The sequence below is a fragment of the Pseudophryne corroboree genome, chromosome 4 (assembly GCF_028390025.1).
Source record: "Pseudophryne corroboree isolate aPseCor3 chromosome 4, aPseCor3.hap2, whole genome shotgun sequence".
In the NCBI taxonomy this organism is placed as follows: Eukaryota; Metazoa; Chordata; class Amphibia; order Anura; family Myobatrachidae; genus Pseudophryne; species Pseudophryne corroboree.
This window is the reverse complement of record NC_086447.1, coordinates 244,876,420-244,901,388: the sequence shown is the minus strand read 5'-3', so window position 1 is coordinate 244,901,388 and position 24,969 is coordinate 244,876,420. Positions and strand designations below refer to the sequence as shown.

General features: G+C 46.1%; 1 protein-coding gene across 2 annotated transcripts in view; it reads left to right on the top strand.

The window, feature by feature from the left end:
- Positions 1-24,969, top strand: part of PLS1 (plastin 1) — a 285,009-nt gene that overhangs the window by 242,156 nt on the left and 17,884 nt on the right. For both annotated transcript variants that reach the window (XM_063915993.1, XM_063915994.1), the window contains 3 exons: positions 3,441-3,519; positions 3,667-3,781; positions 10,008-10,141. In XM_063915993.1, the coding sequence (XP_063772063.1) occupies positions 3,441-3,519; positions 3,667-3,781; positions 10,008-10,141 (328 nt within the window). The remainder of the gene's footprint in view (positions 1-3,440; positions 3,520-3,666; positions 3,782-10,007; positions 10,142-24,969) is intronic.

Sequence of the window (24,969 nt, the reverse complement as noted above, 5' to 3'; positions counted from 1 at the left end):
ATGTCCTGCTGTATTCGGGACAGTTGGGAGGGGTTGGGTATCACCATACCGACGTTGGGATCCCGGCTTCTAGATGGCCGGCGGGGGGGAGTGCAACGAAGCCCCCTTGTGGCTAGCTGTGCTCGCCATGCAGCAGGCTCGGTGGCTAGCTGTGCTCGCCACCACAAGTTCCATTCCCACTCTATGGGTGTTGTGGTATGCCGACCGGCAGGCTATTCAGAGTTCGGGATCATGGCGTCGGTATTGTGACCGGCGTTGGTGACATAACCGTATACCAATGGGAGGTATGCTTAGTCAGGGGGGCCACCCACACTCTTCCAACCCTCCCTGTTTTTGTCAGAACCACCCGGGGTGGCACAGTAAAGTTTTTATATAGATTAGAGCTCTCTTCATGTGCCTCCAGTTGTTTATTTTCTAACCTTCTTCCCCAAAATCTTACACTTCTACCCCCAGTACTCTTTGTTACTATTTAATTTTAACCCCTGCATTGACCTCCCTGTTTGCCTTTCCCATCCCCCATGCTCCTTCCCAGCTGCTTCTTTCCTCTTTCATAATCCAGTTCTTTCTACTGTCAGGGCCGAATTTAGGGCTCAGGCCACCCCTAGGCACATTATTGCCTGCTGGTGTCCCCCTCCTACATCATGTCATTGCCCTCTTCATTTCAGGTGCCAGTCCAGATGCCTCGAGACCACCAAAGCAGCCCCAACCTCACCCTACTTCCAACTCCTGCACCACAATTTGCTGTACATTGTCTCACCCCCATCATTTGCTAAATATATACAATATATATATATATATATATATATATATATAAGTTGTATTGATGAAAAAAAGAAGAATCATCTGTCCCTTTTCAGCCAAGTGTGCCGCCCCCCAGCAAGAGCCACCCCTAGGCACGTGCCTAAAGTGCCTAGTGGGAAATCCGCTACTGTCTACTGTATGTCACTATCTGAGCTCTGCTTTTCTCCTCCTCTGCTGCCAGCTCCCAACCCTGACAATATCTCTAACTACAACTCCTCCTTCTGAAGAACTATCAATTTCTGGCACAGGGCACTAAAAAGTCTAGTTACAGCTCTGGCTATGGCTATGCGGCTCCGACTCTATGGAACTGTCTTCCCTGCACAGTTCAAGATGCCCCCACTCTAGAATCCTTCAAAAGCAGACTCAAGACTTATAGAAAAGAAACCACATATAAACTGTAGTTAATCAGGAAGCGCTGTCCAGTCCACTTAATCAACTTAGTTAATACAATATTTATTTATACATACACAAAGCATATATATGGCCATAACGCCAGTGGCTGGAGAAACGGGGGAGTGGTTGGGCAAACTTACCTACATTTTATTTCTCCTCTCCAGGAGAAGCCCGAAGAGGAGATGCTGCAGTGTCTTCGTGGGGCAGGGCCGGACTGTGACATCACTAAGCCCCGCCCCCGCAATTTGCGTCATTTTAACCCCTTCTCCACCCGACGGACCCGCGAATGCGGGAGGTTATCTCTCCATCCTGCTCGCATCACTAGGGTGCGAGCAGGATGCGGGAGACCTGCCCACTCTTCCGGGGGTGCGGGGGGCTACCCCAAAAAACGGGAGCCTCCCGCAGCTTCCGGGAGAGTAGGTAAGTATGGTTTATATGTGGTTTCTTTTCTATATATATTTTTTGCAATAGCCTTTATCGGGAAGCAGCAGTCTGGTTACAAAAATACGATTGCCAGCTTTTTTAGATCAGGCGCCGAGTATTTATTTATTTATTTTTTGTTCTGTAGACTCAAGACTTTCCTGTTTACTCCAGCATTCCCTTGCTGTCCCTTTAGTATCTCCATTCGCTCTGTATTTTACAGTATTAAAACCTTTTCTGTACTGTATTATGTTCATTCTATCTGTTAAGTTGCCCTGAGTCCTACTGAAGAAAGAATGCTATTTAAATAAAATGATTATTATTATCTTCTGCAGTGATGTATACCCTGCTGGGGCCTATTCTCTTTCTCAGTACTTCTTCTACTCTATATTGAATTGCCGCATGGTAGAGCTTCTGGCCAGTAGGCAGTTCCCTATAGGTGCATGCCTGGCTGGCTTCAGTGACATAGCAGCACGCCACACAGGAGTAAGCACGACTCAGCACATGGTGTTTGCATGTAGCCAATATGTTGTCCTCTCTCCTGGAGAAAAGAGCATAGCAATACTTTATAAACTCGGATGTTTCTAGGGTTTAGTTGTCATGCCTGTTATTGCATCTAGTTCTATTACTTGCATGTCTTTCTCCTATACCATGAGCATGTTGGTATTACATTTGTAATACATATTTGTTTTGCATTGTGAAATTTGTTCTTGATATGTTAACAGTACTTTACGCTGTATAGAGTTATTGGTCTTCTGTTATATTCTATTTACTTGTGGACAATACAATTAGCTGACTTTCTTTTGGGCACCAATTCACTTTGTGACCCATTGCCAAGCTTGATGAGTTAAGGCTCGTACACACTAGTCGATATAGTAAACAATGTCGCTCATTTTGACCCTTCCTGAGCGATATAGTTTACTATATTGCCCAGTTTGTACTCAGTAAACGATGAACGATGCAAGGCCCCGCACCTAGTTAACGAGGCTAGCTGTCGCCTGGCCAGGCAGCTCAATTTGGACTCGTCTAATGCTGCATGGACGGCCTATGATGTCACTGTACGATATCGCACTCTGTGTATGTCCACGTTGGACGACACAGTGTCGCGCATGGAGCATATCGCCAAGTGTGTACCCACCTTTACAGTCAGTGCCTCTCCAATAATATGTTAAAATCATATCAACTTGAAATAGTTTCATTGACCTTCCAAATTCCATTTACCCGTGCTCCTATTCCTGAGCGGACTGACACACAGGCCTATCCGGCCTATTCATATGACTTATAGGAGACAGGACTAGTGTCCAGTTTAGTCACACATGTGGCAGCCAGATTATTTTTTAAATGACTGGGACCCATTCCTTCAGTCACAAGATAATAGCACACAGAGGCTGATAGCGATGATCTGCAGTTGTACGATCAGTTTATCAGACATTGGGTTTCTGGGGTTACGCAATTTGTAATATCAGGGAAATGCCAAAGTATAGTTTTTCATTATCTTAAAGTTACATGTGTATAACTAGACATGTTATTAAATAACATTTTCAATCTGAATAAATTACCTCAGTGCATTTAGCTTCTCTGTGGTCCCTTACTGCATACAGTATGTCTGCTCCTTTTCCTTCCACTATCCCACACCGACTATTAATAATAGTTATGACATAAAAATTACCTGATTTTGTGCTGACAACGTCACACGGCTATATAGCAAGAATGCCAGAACAACTGTTTGAATGTCTAGATGAGATTTGCAATTGTTCAACTCTCTGTGACATTGCTTGTAAATAGATAGTCATATGCTTAATTTTACCTATCGGTCATTCACACAGGAGAAACAAATGAGGAGAGAACATTCCGGAACTGGATGAATTCTCTAGGGGTGAATCCATACGTTAACCATATTTATAGGTAATTAATAAAAATATTGTACTATGCATTTTATTAACATTTTGGCATACTTGTTCTGTATATATAATATTTGATATTAGAGTTCAGTCTTGGTCGTAAACTAAATGACAAGCCAAGGTTCTGATCTTACTGTCTTTCTTATTCTAGTGACATGGGCGATGCTCTAGTGATCTTCCAGCTGTATGATCAGACACGAGTGCCTGTTGACTGGGGTCGTGTAAACAGGCCGCCATTTTCATCTCTTGGTGGGCATATGAGAAAGGTGTGTGAGGAAAATAATGTGTTCAGGGATTTGGCTAAACGTTAAAAGGTTGCAGAATTGTAATGGTCGTGTGATATACAGTATCTCTTGTGATGGAACATTTTTAAGGGTACTGTGTATGTTACATATAAGTTCTCCTTCCAATTCCGTTACTCAACACAGCTCCCCCAAACTCGCCAATGTTTGCAAATCAACAGGGTTTCGTCATTCTAATCAATTGGAACAGATTCATTTTACTATCTAATATATACAGATATATAGCATCCATCCTAGTTGTCACTTGGGAGATACCACATCACTAGTGTTCCACTGCACACTGGAGAGCTCTGTAGCATATGTCCTGCAACAAATGGGTTAAAAATGAGGGAAGCTAATGTGTCGTTGTATGTGTGTAATGTATAAAGTGTGAAGTTGTCAATGATAAAATAAGATTTTACTCACCGGTAAATCTATTTCTCGTAGTCCGTAGTGGATGCTGGGACTCCGTAAGGACCATGGGGAATAGCGGCTCCGCAGGAGACTGGGCACAACTAAAGAAAGCTTTAGGACTACCTGGTGTGCACTGGCTCCTCCCACTATGACCCTCCTCCAGACCTCAGTTAGGATACTGTGCCCGGAAGAGATGACACAATAGGAAAAGGATTTTGAATCCCAGGTAAGACTCATACCAGCCACACCAATCACACCGTATAACTCGTGATATTATACCCAGTTAACAGTATGAAATATAACTGAGCCTCACTACAGATGGCTCATAACAATAACCCTTTAGTTAGGCAATAACTATATACAAGTATTGCAGACAATCCGCACTTGGGATGGGCGCCCAGCATCCACTACGGACTACGAGAAATAGATTTACCGGTGAGTAAAATCTTATTTTCTCTGACGTCCTAAGTGGATGCTGGGACTCCGTAAGGACCATGGGGATTATACCAAAGCTCCCAAACGGGCGGGAGAGTGCGGATGACTCTGCAGCACCGAATGGGCAAACTCTAGGTCCTCCTCAGCCAGGGTGTCAAACTTGTAGAATTTAGCAAATGTGTTTGACCCCGACCAAGTAGCTGCTCGGCAAAGTTGTAAAGCCGAGACCCCTCGGGCAGCCGCCCAAGAAGAGCCCCCTTCCTCGTGGAATGGGCTTTCACTGATATAGGATGCGGCAGTCCAGCCGCAGAATGTGCAAGTTGAATCATACGACAGATCCAGCGAGCAATAGTCTGCTTTGAAGCAGGAGCACCCAGCTTGTTGGGTGCATACAGGATAAATAGCGAGTCAGTTTTCCTGACTCCAGCCGTCCTGGAAACATATAGTTTCAGGGCCCTGACTACGTCCAGTAACTTGGAGTCCTCCAAGTCCCACGTAGCCGCAGGCACCACAATAGGTTGGTTCACATGAAAAGCTGATACCACCTTAGGAAGGAATTGGGAACGAGTCCTCAATTCCGCCCCATCCATATGAAAATCAGATAAGGGCTTTTGCATGACAAAGCCGCCAATTCTGATACACGCCTGGCCGACGCCAAGGCCAACAGCATGACCACTTTCCACGTGAGGTATTTTAGCTCTACGGATTTAAGTGGCTCAACCCAATGCGACTTCAGGAAATCCAACACCACGTTGGGATCCCACAGTGCCACTAGAGGCACAAACGGGGGCTGAATATGTAGCACTCCCTTAACAAAAGTCTGAACTTCAGGCAGTGAAGCCAGTTCTTTTTTGGAAGAAAATGTACAGAGCCGAAATCTGGACCTTAATGGAACCCAATTTTAGGCCCGTAGTCACTCCTGACTGTAGGAAGTGCAGAAATCGACCCAGTGGAAATTCCTCCATTGGGGCCTTCCTGGCCTCACACTAAGCAACATATTTTTGCCATATTCGGTGATAATATTTTGCGATCACATCTTTCCTAGCCTTAATCAGCGTAGGAATGACTTCCTCCGGAATGCCTTTTTCCTTAAGGATCCGGTGTTCAACTGCCATGCCGTCAAACACAGCCGTGGTAAGCCTTGGAACAGGCAGGGCCCCTGCTGCAGCAGGTCCTGTCTGAGCGGTAGAGGCCATGGGTCCTCTGAGATAATTTCTTGAAGTTCTGGGTACCAAGCTCTTCTTGGCCAATCCGGAACCACGAGTATAGTTCTTACTCCTCTCCTTCTTAGTATTCTCAGTACCTTGAGTATGAGAGGCAAAGGAAGGAACACATACACCGACTGGTACACCCACGGTGTTCCCAGAGCGTCCACAGCTATCGCCTGGGGGTCCCTTGACCTGGCGCAATATCTTTTTAGCTTTTTGTTGAGGCGGGACGCCGTCATGTCCACCTGTGGCCTTTCCCAATGGTGTACAATCATTTTGAAGACCTCTGGATGAAGTCCCCACTCTCCCGGGTGGAGGTCGTGCTTGCTGAGAAAGTCTGCTTCCCAGTTGTCCACTCCCGGAATGAACACTGCTGACAGTGCTAACACATGATTTTCCGCCAATCGGAAAATCCTTGTGGCTTCTGCCATCACCATCCTGCTTCTTGTGCCGCCCTGCTGGTTTACATGGGCGACCGCCGTGATGTTGTCTGACTGGATCAGCACCGGCTGGTGTTGAAGCAGGGGTCTAGCCTGACTTAGGGCATTGTGAATGGCCCTTAGTCCTAGAATATCTATGTGTAGGGAAGTCTCCTGACTTGACCACAGTCCCTGGAAGTTTCTTCCCTGTGTGACTGCCCCCCAGCCTCGAAGGCTGGCATCCGTGGTCACCAGGACCCAGTCCTGTATGCCGAATCTGCGGCCCTCTAGAAGATGAGCACTCTGCAGCCACCACCACAGCCACACCCTGGCCCTTTGAGACAGGGTTATCAGCCAATGCATCTGAAGATGCGACCCGGACCACTTGTCCAACAGATCCCACTGGAAGATCCTTGCATGGAACCTGCCGAATGGAATTTCTTCGTAAGAAGCTACCATCTCTCCCAGGACTCGCGTGCATTGATGCACCGACACCTGTATTTGTATTAGGAGGTCTCTGACTAGAGATGACCACTCCTTGGCCTTCTCCTCCGGGAGAAACCCTTTTTCCTGTTCTGTGTCCAGAACCATACCCAGGAACAGTAGACGCGTCGTAGGAACCAGCTGCGACTTTTGACTATTCAGAATCCAGCCGTGCTGTTGTAGCACTTCACGAGATAGTGCTACTCCGACGAACAACTGCTCCCTGGACCTCGCCTTTATAAGGAGATCGTCCAAGTACGGGATAATTATAACTCCCTTATTTCGAAGGAGTATCATCATTTCGGCCATTACCTTGGTAAATACCCTCGGTGCCGGGGACAGACCAACGGCAACGTCTGGAATTTGTAATGACAGTCCTGTACCACAATTTTGAGGTACTCCTGGTGAGGAGGGTAAATGGGGACATGCAGGTAAGCATCCTTGATGTCCAGTGATACCATGTAATCCCCTTCGTCCAGGCTTGCAGTAACCGCACTGAGCGATTCCATTTTGAACTTGAACCTTCGTATATAAGTGTTCAAGGATTTCAATTTTAGAATGGGTCTCACCGACCCATCTGGTTTCGGTACCACAAAGATTGTGGAATAGTAACCCCGGCCTTGTAGAAGGAGGGGTACCTTGATTTTCACCTGCTGGAAGTACAGCTTGTGAATAGCCGCCAGTACTACCTCTCCTCGAGGGTAGCAAGCAAGGCTGATATGAGGTAACGGCGAGGGGGAGTCGCCTCGAACTCCAGCTTGTATCCCTGTGATACTACTTGCAGAACCCAGGGATCCACCTTTGAGCGAGCCCACTGGTCGCTGAAGTTCCCGAGACGCGCCCCTACCGCACCTGGCTCCACCTGTGGAGCCCCCGCATCATGCGGTGGACTCAGAGGAAGCGGGGGAAGATTTTTGATCCTGGGAACTGGCTGTCTGGTGCAGCTTTTTCCCTTTTCCCTTGTCTCTGTGCAGAAAGGAAGCGCCTTTGACCCGCTTGCTTTCTGAAGCCGAAAGGACTGTACCTTATAATACGGTGCTTTCTTAGGCTGTGAGGAAACTTGAGGTAAATTTTTTCTTCCCAGCAGTTGCTGTGGATACGAGGTCCCAGAGACCATCCCCAAACAATTCCTCACCCTTATAAGGCAGAATCTTCATGTGCCTTCTAAAGTCAGCATCGCCTGTCCACTGCCGGGTCCCTAATACCCTCCTGGCAGAATGGACATTGCATTAATTCTGGATGCCAGCCGGCAAATATCCCTCTGTGCATCCCTCATATATAAGACGACGTCTTTAATATGCACTATGGTTAGCAAATAGTATCCCTGTCCTGACAGGGTAATAGACCACGCTGCAGCAGCACTATTCAGGTCTCAGTATAGTACCTGAGTGTGTATATACAGACTTCAGGATAGCCTCCTGCTTTTTATCAGCAGGCTCCGTCAAAGTGGCCGTATCCTAAGACGGCAGTGCCACCTTTTTTGACAAACGTGTGAGCGCCTTATCCACCCTAAGGGATATTCTCCCAACGTGACCTATCCTCTGGCGGGAAAGGGTACGCCATCAGTAACTTTTTAGAAATTACCAGTTTCTTATCGGGAGAATCCACGCTTCTTCACACACTTCATTAACTCATCTGATGGGGGAACAAAACACTGTCTGCTTTTTCTCCCCAAACATAAAACCCCTTTTTTGTGGTATCTGGGTTAATGTCAGAAACGTGTTACACATTTTTCATTGCCGAGATCATGCAACGGATGTTCCTAGTGGATTGTGTATATGTCTCAACCTCGTCGACACTGGAGTCATACTCCGTGTCGACATCTGTGTCTGCCGTCTGAGGTAGCGGGCGTTTTTGAGCCCCTGATGGCCTTTGAGACGCCTGGGCAGGCGCGGGCTGAGAAGCCGGCTGTCCCATAGCTGTTACGTCATCCAACCTTTTATGTAAGGAGTTGACACTGTCGGTTAATACCTTCCACCTATCCATCCACTCTGGTGTCGGCCCCCCAGGGGGCGACATCACATTTATCGGCATCTGCTCCGCCTCCACATAACCTTCCTCCTCAAACATGTCGACACAGCCGTACCGACACACCGCACACACACAGGGAATGCTCTGACTGAGGACAGGACCCCACAAAGTCCTTTGGGGAGACAGAGAGAGAGTATGCCAGCACACACCAGAGCTATATATAATGCAGGGATTAACACTATAACTGAGTGATTTTTTCCCCAATAGCTGCTTGTATACACAATATTGCGCCTAAATTTAGTGCCCCCCCTCTCTTTTTAACCCTTTGAGCCTGAAAACTACAGGGGAGAGCCTGGGGAGCTGTCTTCCAGCTGCACTGTGAAGAAAAAATGGCGCCAGTGTGCTGAGGGAGATAGCCCCGCCCCTTTTTCGGCTGACTTTCTCCCGCTTTTTATGGATCTCTGGCAGGGGTATTTTACACATATATAGCCTATATGACTATATATTGTGTAGATTTGCCAGCCAAGGTGTTTAATATTGCTGCTCAGGGCGCCCCCCCCCCCCCCCCCCAGCGCCCTGCACCCATCAGTGACCGGAGTGTGAGGTGTGCATGAGGAGCAATGGCACACAGCTGCAGTGCTGTGCACTACCTTGTTGAAGACCGAAGTCTTCTGCCGCCGATTTTCAGGACCATCTTCATGCTTCTGGCTCTGTAAGGGGGACGGCGGCGCTGCTCCGGGACCGAACGATCGAGGTCGGGTCCTGTGTTCGATCCCTCTGGAGCTAATGGTGTCCAGTAGCCTAAGAAGCCAAAACTATCTCCAGTCAGGTAGGTTCGCTTCTTCTCCCCTTAGTCCCTCGTAGCAGTGAGTCTGTTGCCAGCAGATCTCACTGAAAATAAAAAACCTAAAATATACTTTCTTTTCTAGGAGCTCAGGAGAGCCCCTAGTGTGCATCCAGCTCAGCCGGGCACAAGATTCTAACTGAGGTCTGGAGGAGGGTCATAGTGGGAGGAGCCAGTGCACACCAGGTAGTCCTAAAGCTTTCTTTAGTTGTGCCCAGTCTCCTGCGGAGCCGCTATTCCCCATGGTCCTTACGGAGTCCCAGCATCCACTTAGGACGTCAGAGAAAATGGGTTGCAAATGAAAATCTGCAAATAAATGCTGCATCCTGGCTATGGCTGCCATGTACACTCATAACTGTGTCGTACAGTCACAGCTGTATGCCATTGGCTTAATGTCTGGCAATCTAAGGCTACTTTTACTTTGATGTCTTCTGTAGATTGAGAACTGTAATTATGCCGTAGAGTTGGGAAGGAACAAGGCAAGATTCTCCTTAGTGGGTATATGTGGTCACGACCTGCATGAAGGGAACCGCACTCTCACTCTGGCCCTAGTCTGGCAGCTAATGAGGAGGTAAGTTTATGACATATATCTTTGCATGAAAAACACGCATTATACTTGTACACAATTATCATGGCCACTGTTTGTGGCATTGTATAACAGGCATAATTACTAAGCTTAATGTCCCTTTAATATCCCTATCTTCTCTCAAACCTATGTGTCCCAGCTAAAATGTAAGTCCATTTGCACAAATCGAGGGGTGTAGTGGCTTCAAACTTTGCTGCTTTGTGCCCGGTCTTCCCGGTCTGCTCTTTGTATATTGCTTCCACTGTCCTAGGAAAGTCTTAAGTAGAATATCTGACCTCACAGAACTGTAAGGTATGCTTGGAACTGTAAGGTATTCATGGAACTGTAAGGTATGCATAGAACCGTAAGGTATGCTTGGAACTGTAAGGTATGCATGGAACTGTAAGGTATGCATGGAACTGTAAGGTATACATGGAACTGTAAAGTATGCTTGAAACTGTAAGGTATTCATGGAACTGTAAGGTATGCTTGGAACTGTAAGGTATGCATGGAATTGTAAGGTATGCTTGGAACTGTAAGGTATTCATGGAACTGTAAGGTATGCATAGAACTGTAAGGTATGCTTGGCACTGTAAGGTATGCATGGAACTGTAAGGTATGCTTGGAACTGTAAGGTACGCATAGAACTGTAAGGTATGTTTGGAACTGTAAGGTATGCATGGAACTGTAAGGTATGCTTGGAACTGTAAGGTACTATGCATGGATCTGTAAGGTATGCTTGGAACTGTAAGGTATTCATGGAACTGTCAAGTATGCATGGAACTGTCAGGTATGCATGGAACTGTAAGGTATGTATAGAACTGTAAGGTATGCTTGGAACTGTAAGGTATGCATGGAACTGTAAGGTATGCTTGGAACTGTCAGGTATGCTTGGAACTGTAAGGTATGCTTGAAACTGTAGTGTATGCATGGAACTGTAAGGTACAGTATGCATGGAACTGTAAGGTATGTTTGGATAAAAAGTATATTATCCCAGCAAGACATTTGCCTCTTAACAAGATTCTGTGTTAGTGGAAAATCAGCATTAGATGTTGAAGGACACATACTAGTATGGAACAATACAATACATTTTCTTGCTATTATTGTGAATCAGGCATAGGTATGCGACATAGCTACAAGAGATGGTACTGTATATATGCCTTCATGTCGTTTTGTTGATATAACATTTCATCCAGATGTTAAGCAGTGTTCCCTCTACCTCCATCTGTATCTGCATTCCAACATTCCATATAAACCATCCTAATACAGCTCTGTGGACCACATGGGTCCTGCATAAATAAAGGGTGATAACTAATCATTCTAAGAATAATCAAGTTAATTTTCTCTGTTATTACAACTCAAGCAGCAATAACATCTGCAGACTATAAAGTGACTAGAAAGTGGCTGTCGTATCCCACATTTGGAAACAGACTTTTCACGTTTCTCCAGTGAAATTTGGCCTTAAGTGTTGGACGAGCAATTCCGCAATCATTTTTGTTCCACACAGATTTCTAGTTACCTTATTATACTATAATTACTCCAGGCAACAACATTAGTTGACACCACAATCGTCCCAGCCCTAAATGCTACAAACTATGGAATTTACAAATGCAGTGAAATGGTGAACTGTGCATCGTTCATTTCTAAACAAATACTGTACTCAGTTGTGCTGTGATTTGTTTGGTTCATGTTTATCATGCAAATTACATCAGTGAGTTTTGGAAGCACTTCTAAAGACATCGGGCTTGATAAAGATGTGGGCTGAGCCTCCATCACTGCTGCTCTAATATGGTAATGCAGCAGGAGGCACCACATCTCCTGCTTGCTTTAGTGATCTGAGCTGCATCATAGGACGCAGCATTGGATCATCTGCAACACCACTGCCCGGCTCCGTGACCCATGGGGTGACGCACGTCGCCTGCTAAAAATACAACAAAGAGGCCAGGAAATCTCCGTGCTCCAGATGAGATTCTGGCTTGGTCCTTCCCCTACAATGGCGGTGTCACGGCCCCAAACAGCACCAGACTATCAATCACTGACAGTCTGATACCGTAGTGCATCCTCTGTAGCAGACCCATACTGAACACACACAGTATAAGTCCGGCTATGTGCACAGTACCAAACAACAGTACTTTACGACATGCAATGCAGGTCCATCCACATCTTAATAAAGCCCATTGATCAGAAGTTTCTGAATATGTATATTCCTAGAAATGTATCAAGTAATCAAAAGTGTGTGAACTTTTCTCCATTTATATCACTGTAACTATAAGGTAGTTTAGTTATTTACCATTTTGCACAGAAATCATTTTGCAGCAGTTTTATTGCTAAATAAATACCTCTGAATTCTGCAACTTTTATCTTAGTAGTCTCAGACATTGGGGTAAATTTACTAAGATTCGTATTTTCCCGTTTGAGGTCAAAGTTCAATCACGAATGACATCGAAAGTGTAAATATGCAACTTTTTGAATTGATTACGACTAATTTACTAAGCTGCCGTATTCTGCATTTTCGGGTTTTCCGATGTCGATGTCATTCGTTTTTTTTGGCAGTGTTTTACGTGAGTGACTTGTAAAACACTGCCGACTTTAATACAATGAATCTCTGCCGGATCTGAGAGATCCGTGCTGGGCTTCATTGTGCACTTTGTTAAAAAAAAAAAAAAAGTTTAAATGTAAAAAAAAAATTGCGTGGGGTCCCCCCTCCTAAGGCAAACCAGCCTCGGGCTCTTTGAGCCGATCCTGGTTGCAGAAATATGGGGAAAAAATGGACAGGGGTTCCCCCATATTTAAACAACCAGCATCGGGCTCTGCGCCTGGTCCTGGTTCCAAAAATACGGGGGACAAAAAGCGTAGGGGTCCCCCGTATTTTTGAAACCAGCACCGGGCTCCACTAGCTGGACAGATAATGCCACAGCCGGGGGTCACTTTTATACAGTGCCTTGCGGCCGTGGCATCAAATATCCAACTAGTCACCCCTGGCCGGGGTACCCTGGGGGAGCAGTACTACAAGGCCCAGCAAGCCTCCCCCGCAAGCTGGTACTTGGAGAACCACAAGTACCAGCATGCGGTGGAAAAACGGGCCCGCTGGTACCTGTAGTACTACTACTAAAAAAATACCCCAATAAAGACATCACACACACACCTTGCAGCTAATGGGGGTAATTCTGAGTTGATCGCAGCAGCAAGTTTGTTAGCAACTGGGCAAAACCATGTGCACTGCAGGGGGGGCAGATATAACATTTGCAGAGGGAGTTATGCTGCTTTCAGATCCGGTAAGAGAAACGTGTCCTTACCGGGTGGGATCCGGCATTTGCGCTCCTTTGCTGGCTTTCCGACCCGGCAATATACCGGGTCGGTTGCCATAGCAGCGGGGGGCGCAGCAGCAGCAGGGGCGGGGGTGGAGGCGGCGCTGGGAGATAAGCTCATCTCCTGCGCCGCCTCTCCCTATGCTGTGAATGGGAGCCGTGTCGCATCGGAACGGCTCCCATTCACACTGAACCTGACCCGGTATTCAACCCGGTAATAACCCTTCTTTTTTACCGGGTTGAATTACCGGGTCAGGCGACCCGCTAATTCAGCAAAGGAGCTTTCACATCGCACACTGACCCGTTTCGACACGGCAATATGCCGTGTCGATACCGGGTTATTTGTGCGATGTGAAAGGGGTATTAGATTTGGGTGCGTTATTTTGTTTCGGTGCAGGGTAAATACTGTCTGCTTTATTTTTACACTGCAATTTAGATTTCAGTTTGAATACACCCCGCCCAAATCTAACTCTCTCTGCACGTTACATCTGCCCTACCTGCAGTGCACATAGTTTTGCCCAACTGCTAACAAATTTGCTGCTGCGATCAACTTAGAATTAGGCCCAATGGGGTATATTTACTAAGGTCCCGATTTTGACCGAGATGCCGTTTTTTCTTCAAAGTGTCATCTCGGCAATTTACTAAGCAAAAATCACGGCAGTGATGAGGGCATTCGTAATATTTTGGAAGTCCTAGGAAAAAATCACGAATCAATACACCATCGGTCAAATACGCCTGCAATTTGGTAGAAATCGGGAATTTACTAAAAAGTGCAAAACACAAACACTGCCGACAATTGCCAAACACTGCCGTGCTAAAATACAAATCGTGAAAAAGTGCTAAAAAAAACCAGACCTGCTTTTTTATCCCGTGTTTGTATAGTCATGCTCGGATCCATGAGATCCGTGCATTTTTTCAGTGGGAAGGGGGGGGGAAATGTTATAAATTTTGGGATACGGTCATTAGGTCGAACACTATTGGTTGACATGCATTAGATCGACATGGTCACTAGGTCGATATGGTCACTAGGTCGACATGAGTTTTTCACTTTTTTTTTTTTTTACTTTTTCATACTTTACGATCCACGTGGACTACCATTGGGAACGGTAACCTGTGCCTACCACAGCGAGGCACCGCGAGCCATGCGAGTGGACACAGTGCACTAATTGGGGTTCCCCGTCACTTTACAAAGAAAATGACACCAAAAACAGTTACAAAAATCACGTTGACCTTTTCCCATGTCGACCTACTTCATGTCGACCTAGTGACCTTGTCGACCTAATGCATGTCGATCAATAGTGGTCGATCTAATGACTGTCGACCTAAGTGTGGTCGACCTAATGACCCATACCCAGCATTCATTGGCCATGAGCAATGGCTCCCCAGACCATAGCTATGGGTACACGTACACGTTCAAAACAAATGCCTCAGGTTAGTTCCTTGATTTTACAGGATGGGGGAGGGCGGGGGTCTGTTGGCCTACTGCAATGGTACTCAAACTTTTTTGAATGACGGCGCTCTAGAGCATCAGAATTTTGTCATGGCAGCCCCAGTCCCTAAGTTTCTTATTGATAAATTTAGAACATAATATTAAAATAAGTAAATATATTTATATGTAAATATATTTATACTGTATATACAGTATATATGTGATTATATGTCATTCTTAGGTACAGTTATATGGTATGGGGAAAATTATATCCTGTATGACCACATATTTTATGATTGGCAGCCTCCAGCACTGGTTTTGCCTATTACATTGACCATAAATAGTTTGAATTTGTCCTGGACCACAAACCCAGGGCACCCCTGCAAATGTCCCAAGGCACCTTGAAAACCACAGGCCTACTGGGGAGAACTCCTATGGCCATGCATATGGGTGGTCAAATTGAATGAGCATTTTTGAGGGCACACCGTTTAATGTTTTTTTTTTTTAAATATTCAACTATTTTTTTTACATACTGTAGATGCTTACTGATATTGTTTTCATCGTCAACGCATATTTTTACAGCAGTCCTTTAGGACCCATATTAGATATCTACAGATTTATCTGGAGTCTCCAGGGGTTGTGTCATACTTCTGTACACCCCTACTGTAATGGACTTGGTTGAACGTCTCCAATCTCTGTCTCTCCAGACATAAGGGGCAGCCACTGCAACTTAAAATCGAAATATTGCTGCAAAGCGGCATTTTGTGTGCCTCAAATTAATTTTCAGCCAGTCTAAATCAGACCGTTAGTGTATAATGGACCTCATTCAGAAAGGATTGCAAAATCTGCGAATCGCAATCTTGCTGATTGTCGAATGACTGCGCATGTGCAGCATTCATATTGCGCATGCGCGAGTAAAAATAGCGACAGAAAATGTGTACACATTGTGATCGCAATGTAGCTGCTGTTTGACTGACAGGAAGTCGGCGTTTCTGGGCTGGAACCTGTCGTTTTCTAGGTGTGTCTGAAAAAAATGCGTACCCAGGCATTTTTTAAGGAGGGCCTCTGACGTCAGTGATGACCACTTCCAGCCTCTTGTGTCGCAAGAATTGTGGATGACCTTGCACAGATAGGAAAAATCTTCAATGTTGCGGTACTTGTGTATTATTTTGCGATCAGTCCGCGATGCATTTGCAATTTTTGCAATGGGCATTTTTTTTCTATTTCTGAGCGGCAATTATTTGATCTGAGCAAATGCTTTTTAGCAGAGATTGCAATACTTACTGAATAAGGTCCAATATCCCTTTAAATACAGATTCTTTTTTAAATTTTTAACTAGAACAGCTAGAGGGCACTGCAGGCTGGTGACCTACAGTTACACTGCCATCCAAGTCACTTAAATTCAAATAGTCAATTTCTGTATTATGGGAGTTTTAAACATTTTTTATGTTGATGATTTACAGAATTAAATGTGGACTATGGTCACTTTATAGAGATTATAAATATTTAAATACAGTTGTATTGCTTGCTCACACCATAAACATATTTGTACATTTTTATAATCCTATTTGTCAACAGCAGTTCCCTCTTACACAGGGGTTTAGCTCGAGCTCCGGGAGCCGGGAAAAGTTATAGGGCCTGCCACCTGCCCGCCCCCCCCCCCCCCCCCCCCCCCCTCCCTCCGTCCCCTGTACCACGAGCCACTGTACAGGCACTGCAGAGTAGGACCACAGCTGCTGCAGCACCTCTCTCTGCATTAGAAGCTGCAAAGTAACATGTATAAGCAGCTCATCTGTGGTGTAATATGTATAAGCGGCTCTACTGTGGTGTAACATGCTTAAGCGGCTCTACTGTGTTGTGTAATGTGTATATGCGGCTCTACTGTGTTGAGTAACGTGTATAAGGAGCTCTACTGTGTGGTGTAACATGTATAAGGGGCTCTACTGTAGGACTTAGAGTGTATAATGGGTACTACTGTGTGGTGTAATGTGAATGACGGACAATACTGTGCGGTGTAATATGAATTAGTACCATTCTGTGACCACGCTCCTTCCCCACATAGCCACACACTTATATTTTTGGTGTGCGCCTAATTTAAGTGTGGGGGATGACCAAAGGTAACTTTTTGCCCTGAGATCTACAAGGTCTAGAACCGGTCCTGTCTCCATTTTAGGATTTTTTCATATTTTTTCTTTTCAAATGTAACATGCAACCACATCAGTACAGGGTAGGGGGGGCGCTGAAACATACCCTTGCTGCGGGCATCATGGCACTAGCTACACCTCTGCTTCTACAGTGCGGAGGTTTGCTGCTAGCTACATTCTTGTCTATGCAAAATTACTTGTTTCTCAGAGGTGGTGATAACCAGTCGTCAGTCAAAACTTTCACCATACCTCCAGATACCAGAGGTCTAAAAGCGGGATTGGTTGTAGGTGCATGGAAAAGGGAGACATGGACACCCCTCTGTGAAGAAACCAGTGCAGAAGTACAACACCCAAAACCCCACTCACCTCCCCTGTGCACGCAAATCATCTTCCAAAAACGGCACTGTCCCTCCAATGACAGGGTAGTTGGAAGTTATAATTTCAACGGTGAGATTTGAAAAGCCAGAAACGGAGAAAGCTGTTAAGTTATACTGCCAGCTGCAAACAAAAGTTGCAAGGTAAATCACTACATTGTCTAAAGAATCTTTGAATTACTTAAAATAATGTGCATTGGGCCTAATTCCGACTTGATCGTAGCAGCAAATTTGTTAGCAGATTGGCAAAACCATTTGCACTGCAGGTGGGGCAGATGTAACATGTGCAGAGAGATTTAGATTGGGATGGGGTGTGTTCAAACTGAAATCTAAATTGCAGTGTAACAATAAAGCAGCCAGTATTTACCCTGCACAGAAACAAAATAACCCACCCAAATCTAACTCTCTCTGCACATGTTATATCTGTCCCCCCTGCAGTGCACATGGGGGGTAATTCCAAGTTGATCGCAATAGGATTTTTGTTAGCAGTTGGGCAAAACCATGTGCACTGCAGGGGAGGCAGATATAACATGTGCAGAGAGAGTTAGATTTGGGTGTGGTGTGTTCAATCTGCAATATAATTTGCAGTGTAAAAATAAAGCAGCCAGTATTTACCCTGCACAGAAACAAAATAACCCACCCAAATCTAACCATTTCTGCACATGTTATATCTGCCTCCCCTGCAGTGCACATGGTTTTGCCCAACTGCTAACAAAAATCCTGCTGCGATCAACTTGGAATTACCCCCCCATGGTTTTGCTCAACTGCTAACAAATTTGCTGCTGCAATCAACTCTGAATTACCACCATGATTTCCAATATAAAAGTGTTTGCTGTTAAAAAAATAACAAAATGTTATTTTAAGTATTTTTAACACCTCCAACTAATCCAATTATAACACTACTGCTATCTCTGCCACTTCACATCACTTCTCATCCACACAAGCAGAATTCTAAGGTTGTGTTCCACATAGAACACAGCGCAACTATAGTTTGAGATGAGAGCCTAATTTAAGGCATAAACCACAAAGTATTAGTTCATTAATGGACGATATAAGTGAGCACTTACTTGGAAATGGTGTTGGCTTGTTGTATGCCTGTTATGCACACCAGTGCCTGCAGGAAAGTACTGGTGTCAGAACTGTTATGCACTCCAGTGTCTGCAGGAATGTACTGGTGTTTGAACTGTTATGCAAAACAAATGGACTCACAGACAAACTGGGGAATATGACATAACGTACACAGAAGGTAATAGGGTAACAAAATACACACAAAGTGAACAGAGAAGCCCAGAGGCTAAGGAACTGGGTATCTCCTTTGTATTAGAACTGCACAGATGGAAAAAGCAAGATGTTGTGTTTTAATACATAGAGAACCCGAAATGCTGTTGCTAAGGGCAACAGCAAAACCCTAAAGGGTTACCAACGGGTGTGGCAGTAAACTCCTTGGTCAGAGATGGAATGATAGACACAAGGAGAGTCTCCACAATCCTATTTCTCACTTGCAGTGCACAGGTTTTAGCTTACTGCCACTAAACTGACCCCTGACACCTAGCACAGTGAGACAGGATTAGACAGGCAAGTCTTAGAATACAGCCGCAAACTTGCTAAGTTCACAGAGTGGTAACAGAACCCCAGCAAGCTAAACGACTGACTCCAGTCTTACTGCTAGGTCTGGATTGGCAGAGTGTAATACCAAATCCCCAGGCCTATTTGCAGTAAGCAACAAACAAATACAAAGCTACACAGTACTGGCTAACTTTCATGAACTGACTAACCAACAAAGATTCAGCAGCATCTGCTTACCCTGAAAAGAGGCCTTATAAAGCAGGTGCTGTCCACGCCCCACTCAGACCTCACAGACTGTGAGCACAAAAACCAGCACCGGATCCCCTGCCGTGCACAGAGCCTATAACCACTGCACAGCAAAAGACCCGAACCGGAGTATCAGCTGCGCTCAGGTTACTCCACTAGCACTTGTCTCCCGGTTGCCATGACGACGTGGCAGCACAGGGCAGGAGACCCTAACAGTACCCCCCCTCTGACGAGGGGTCAAAGAACCCCTACCACCGGGTTTATCGGGGAACTGCGAGAAGAAAGAGCGTATCAGTCTGGGGGCATGAAGATCACAACTGCGCACCCACGACCGCTCCTCCGGGCCATACCCCTTCCAGTGCACCAAAAATGACAGCCGACCCCGAACCACCTTGGAGTCAAGAATCCTTTCAACAACAAACTCCCTCTGGCCACGTATCAGAAGAGGGGAAGGTCTTCCACTGGAAGAAGGATTACTAATCGCCCGTTTTAAAAGGGAACAATGAAATGTTTTATTGATACCCAAAGAACGGGGCAGATCTAACTGAAATGCCACCGGATTGATAACCCTGGTGATCTTATAAGGGCCGATGAACCGGGGCCCTAACTTATGAGATGGCTGTCTCAACTTCAAATTCTTGGTAGACAACCAGACGAAGTCTCCTAATTTGAAGCTGCAGGGTCTTTTCCGCTTATCAAAAACCCTTTTGGTCACTAATGACACAGACACAAGGGCTTTCTTCACTTTCCGCCAAATACCTCTAAGGACCGAAACCACAGAGGAACCACCAGGCGTGGAGTCCAGGGGGTCTAAAGAATTGGCCTTAGGATGATGCCCATACACACAAAGGAAGGGAGAGATCCCTGTAGCAGAGTGAGCCGCGTTGTTATAGGCAAACTCCGCCATGGACAGATGAGCAACCCAGTCAGTCTGACACTTGGAGACATAACACCTGAGGAACTGCTCCAAGGACTGGTTCACCCTTTCAGTCTGCCCATTAGACTGCGGATGGTAGCCTGACGACAAGCTGACAGAAATCTGGAGATCGGAACAAAATGCCCTCCAGAATTTGGCCACAAACTGGGATCCGCGGTCAGAGACCACATCAAGTGGCAACCCGTGGAGACGCACAACATGCAGCATAAATAATTCAGACAGGCGTCTGGCTGATGGCAGCCCAACCAGTGGAACGAAGTGCGCCATCTTCGAAAACCTGTCAACGACAACCCAGATGGCTGTCATCCCCGAGGATTTGGGCAAGTCCACCACAAAATCCATTGAAATGTGGGTCCATGGCTTAGATGGGATAGAGAGTGGATGTAATGGGCCAACAGGAACCCCTCTAGGAGTCTTATTTCGGGCACAGATGTCACATGCCCGAACCCACTGATCCACATCCTTAGCCACCGAGGGCCACCACACCGCACTAGATAGCAACTCCCGAGTTCTGGCAATACCCGGGTGACCTGCCGACTTCTTGGCATGGAATTCCAGGAACACTCGCTGTCTTAACCTAGGAGGCACAAACAAAAGACCTACCGGAAGGTCTGGAGGAGCCTGCTCCTGTGCTCTAAGGACTAATGATAAGAGGTCCTGGGTAATGCACACTTTAATACATGATGGGGAAACAATGGGCAACGGCTCCTCGGTGGTCTCCTGGATTGGAGCAAAACTCCGCGAGAGCGCATCAGCCTTGATGTTTTTTGACCCAGGGCGATATGTTATCAAAAAATTAAAGCGAGCAAAAAGCAAAGCCCATCGTGCCTGCCTGGCATTGAGACGCTTCGCTGACTCTAAATATGCCAGATTCTTATGGTCAGTGAGAATTGAGACCACAAACTTAGCCCCCTCAAGCCAGTGTCTCCACTCCTCGAGTGCATCCTTAATAGCCAACAATTCCCGGTTACCCACGTCATAATTCATCTCGGCAGGCGAAAATTTACGGGAAAAGTAAGCACAGGGATGAAGGCGATTATCAGACACTCCCATCTGAGAAAGCACTGCCCCAATACCCATCTCAGAGGCATCCACCTCCACCACAAAAGGACGCTCTGGATCTGGGTGTCGCAGCACCTTGGCCGAAACAAATGCCCTTTTGAGACGGGCAAAAGCCGCTTTAGCCTCACAAGACCAGTGAGCAACATCCGCCCCTTTCTTAGTGAGTGCCACCAAGGGCGCCACTATAGACGAAAATCCAGCGATAAATCGTCTATAAAAATTCGCAAAGCCCAGGAAACGCTGAAGCGCCTTCAAACTAGTGGGCTGCACCCAATCCAGGACTGCCTGTACCTTGGAACCCTCCATTTGGAAACCTTCTGGGGAGATAATATATCCTAGAAATGCGATTTGCTGAACTTCAAATTCGCACTTCTCCAGCTTCGCCCCAAGCCGGTGGTCTCTGAGTTTCTGGAGGACTAAGCGTACATGCTTCCGATGTTCCTCCAGGGAATGGGAGAAGATTAGGATGTCATCTAAGTATACAACTAAGAATCTATCCAAATATTCCCTGAGCACATCATTCATGAAATCCTGGAAGACTGCCGGGGCATTACAGAGCCCAAAAGGCATCACCAAATATTCATAATGCCCTGAGTGGGTATTAAAGGCAGTCTTCCATTCATCCCCCTCTCTTATTCGGATTAGATTGTACGCACCGCGTAGGTCAATCTTAGAAAAAATGGTGGCAGTACGAAGCTGGTCAAACAAGACCGAAATGAGAGGCAGTGGGTATGAGTTTTTAATCGTGATACGGTTCAATTCCCTGAAGTCGATGCAGGGTCGCAACGAACCGTCCTTTTTACCCACGAAGAAGAACCCCGACCCAACTGGAGACTGTGAAGGTCTGATAAATCCCTTAGCCAAGTTCTCCTGAATGTACTCTGCCATAGCCTGAGTCTCAGGACGTGACAGGGAGTACAACCTGCTCTTTGGAAGCTTAGCATTTGGCAACAAATCAATGGCACAGTCATAGGGGCGATGGGGAGGTAGTACCTCTGCAACTTTTTTGGAGAACACGTCCGCAAAATCTGCATAACACCCTGGCAATCCTGGCAAACTTAGCTGCGAGAGCCTGACTGGAAGGCTCAAGCAACTCCTGAAACAATCAGTACCCCAACTAAGAATCTCCCTAGAGACCCAGTCAAATTGAGGATTGTGGGCCTTTTACCAGGGTAACCCCAACACCAATGGGGCAAAAGTACAGACAGTCACATAAAAGGACAATTTTTCAGAGTGTGTGGCTCCAATAAACAAAGAAATCTGGCTAGTGCAAGAGGTAATTTTACCTTGGGATAATGGTTCCCCGTTTAACCCACAAATCTCAATTTCCGATGCCAAGGGTACTAAGGGAACAGAGTGTTTCAGGGCGAATTGGCGGTCCATAAAAACCCCGTCGGCCCCACTGTCCACAAAGGCCTCAGTCTTGACAGTTTGACCGAGGATCTTCAAGGTCACCGGAATGATAAAAGTCTTCTTGGGAAATTCTGACTTCTGGCCTGACAGGATATTTCCCATCACCCTCAGGCCCTGAAGTTTTCCGGCTTTTCTGGGCATGATACTACCACATGACCTTTATTCCCACAGTACAAACACAACCCCTGCTGTCTCCTCCGCGTCTTCTCACGCGAGGAGAGGCGGGTAGCCCCAATCTGCATAGGCTCCTCAGAAAATTCCTCAGAGTCTGAGGTTCCCTTGGGAAGGAAGGAAATCTCAGTCTCCCTTTCAAGCCTACGCTCTCTCAGCCGTCTATCCACCCGGATGGATAACTGCATGAGCTGATCCAAGCTATCAGGCAAGGGATATTGTACCAGTTGGTCCTTTATCTGGTTAGAAAGACCTCTTCGGTACTGGTGTCTCAGGGCTGGGTCATTCCACTGGGTATCATGGGCCAACCTCCGAAACTCCGTACAGTAAACCTCAACTGGCCTTCGCCCTTGCTTAAGGATCGAAATCTGAGCCTCGGCTGAGGCCGTCTTGTCAGGGTCATCATACAACATGCCCAGTGCCGTAAAAAAAGCATCAACACTTTTAAGCGACGGACAGTCAGGCTGCAACCCATATGCCCAGACCTGTGGGTCTCCTTGTAGCAAGGAAATCACTATGCCCACCCGCTGAATCTCCGACCCAGAAGACTGAGGCCTAAGCCGGAAGTATAGCTTGCAGCTCTCCTTGAAACAAAAGAACTGCGAGCGATCTCCAGAAAAACGATCCGGGAGATTTACTTTCGGCTCCTTAACCCCTGCAGGTGCTGCTGCTGCGGGAGCTCCACCAGCAGCCTGGGAGGTGTGCATTTTAATGGACAAATCATTAAATTGTCGAGTCAGGACCTGCACCTGATCGACCACCTGTTGCAACGTATTTTGAGGGGTATGCTCCATATTCCCACAAAATTTCAACAGGAGTATTAGGCTGCTGAATATGTTATGCACACCAGTGCCTGCAGGAAAGTACTGGTGTCAGAACTGTTATGCACTCCAGTGTCTGCAGGAATGTACTGGTGTTTGAACTGTTATGCAAAACAAATGGACTCACAGACAAACTGGGGAATATGACATAACGTACACAGAAGGTAATAGGGTAACAAAATACACACAAAGTGAACAGAGAAGCCCAGAGGCTAAGGAACTGGGTATCTCCTTTGTATTAGAACTGCACAGATGGAAAAAGCAAGATGTTGTGTTTTAATACATAGAGAACCCGAAATGCTGTTGCTAAGGGCAACAGCAAAACCCTAAAGGGTTACCAACGGGTGTGGCAGTAAACTCCTTGGTCAGAGATGGAATGATAGACACAAGGAGAGTCTCCACAATCCTATTTCTCACTTGCAGTGCACAGGTTTTAGCTTACTGCCACTAAACTGACCCCTGACACCTAGCACAGTGAGACAGGATTAGACAGGCAAGTCTTAGAATACAGCCGCAAACTTGCTAAGTTCACAGAGTGGTAACAGAACCCCAGCAAGCTAAACGACTGACTCCAGTCTTACTGCTAGGTCTGGATTGGCAGAGTGTAATACCAAATCCCCAGGCCTATTTGCAGTAAGCAACAAACAAATACAAAGCTACACAGTACTGGCTAACTTTCATGAACTGACTAACCAACAAAGATTCAGCAGCATCTGCTTACCCTGAAAAGAGGCCTTATAAAGCAGGTGCTGTCCACGCCCCACTCAGACCTCACAGACTGTGAGCACAAAAACCAGCACCGGATCCCCTGCCGTGCACAGAGCCTATAACCACTGCACAGCAAAAGACCCGAACCGGAGTATCAGCTGCGCTCAGGTTACTCCACTAGCACTTGTCTCCCGGTTGCCATGACGACGTGGCAGCACAGGGCAGGAGACCCTAACAATGCCAAATTACTTATCATTAGTCATATATGACGGTATTCAATTGCTTTGCGTGCCTGATCTACCGTCCAAAGTGATGGGAGATAGCGGGGCGCAATTCTAATGTTTTTTTTTTCCCGCTGATCACGCCCATAAAGGTCTGGTTTAGCCATGTAAAGTGCAGTATCGGCACCCAAATGGGTCACTTGGAGAGGGGCAGCTGCCAGTAAAATGTAAAGTTGCAATGGTCGCAATGTTTTCATTATCGGTGGACTGATATACAGTACTGTATCGACCATCGATATTTAAACTGATGTTTATAAAAATGTTTAACTTTTTTTAAAATAGTATTGTGTTGTATGAGGTAAATGCATGAATCGACGATATCAGCATGTTATGAGCGCTGATACCGCTTCCCCCCGTGTATTAATGCGGCGGTG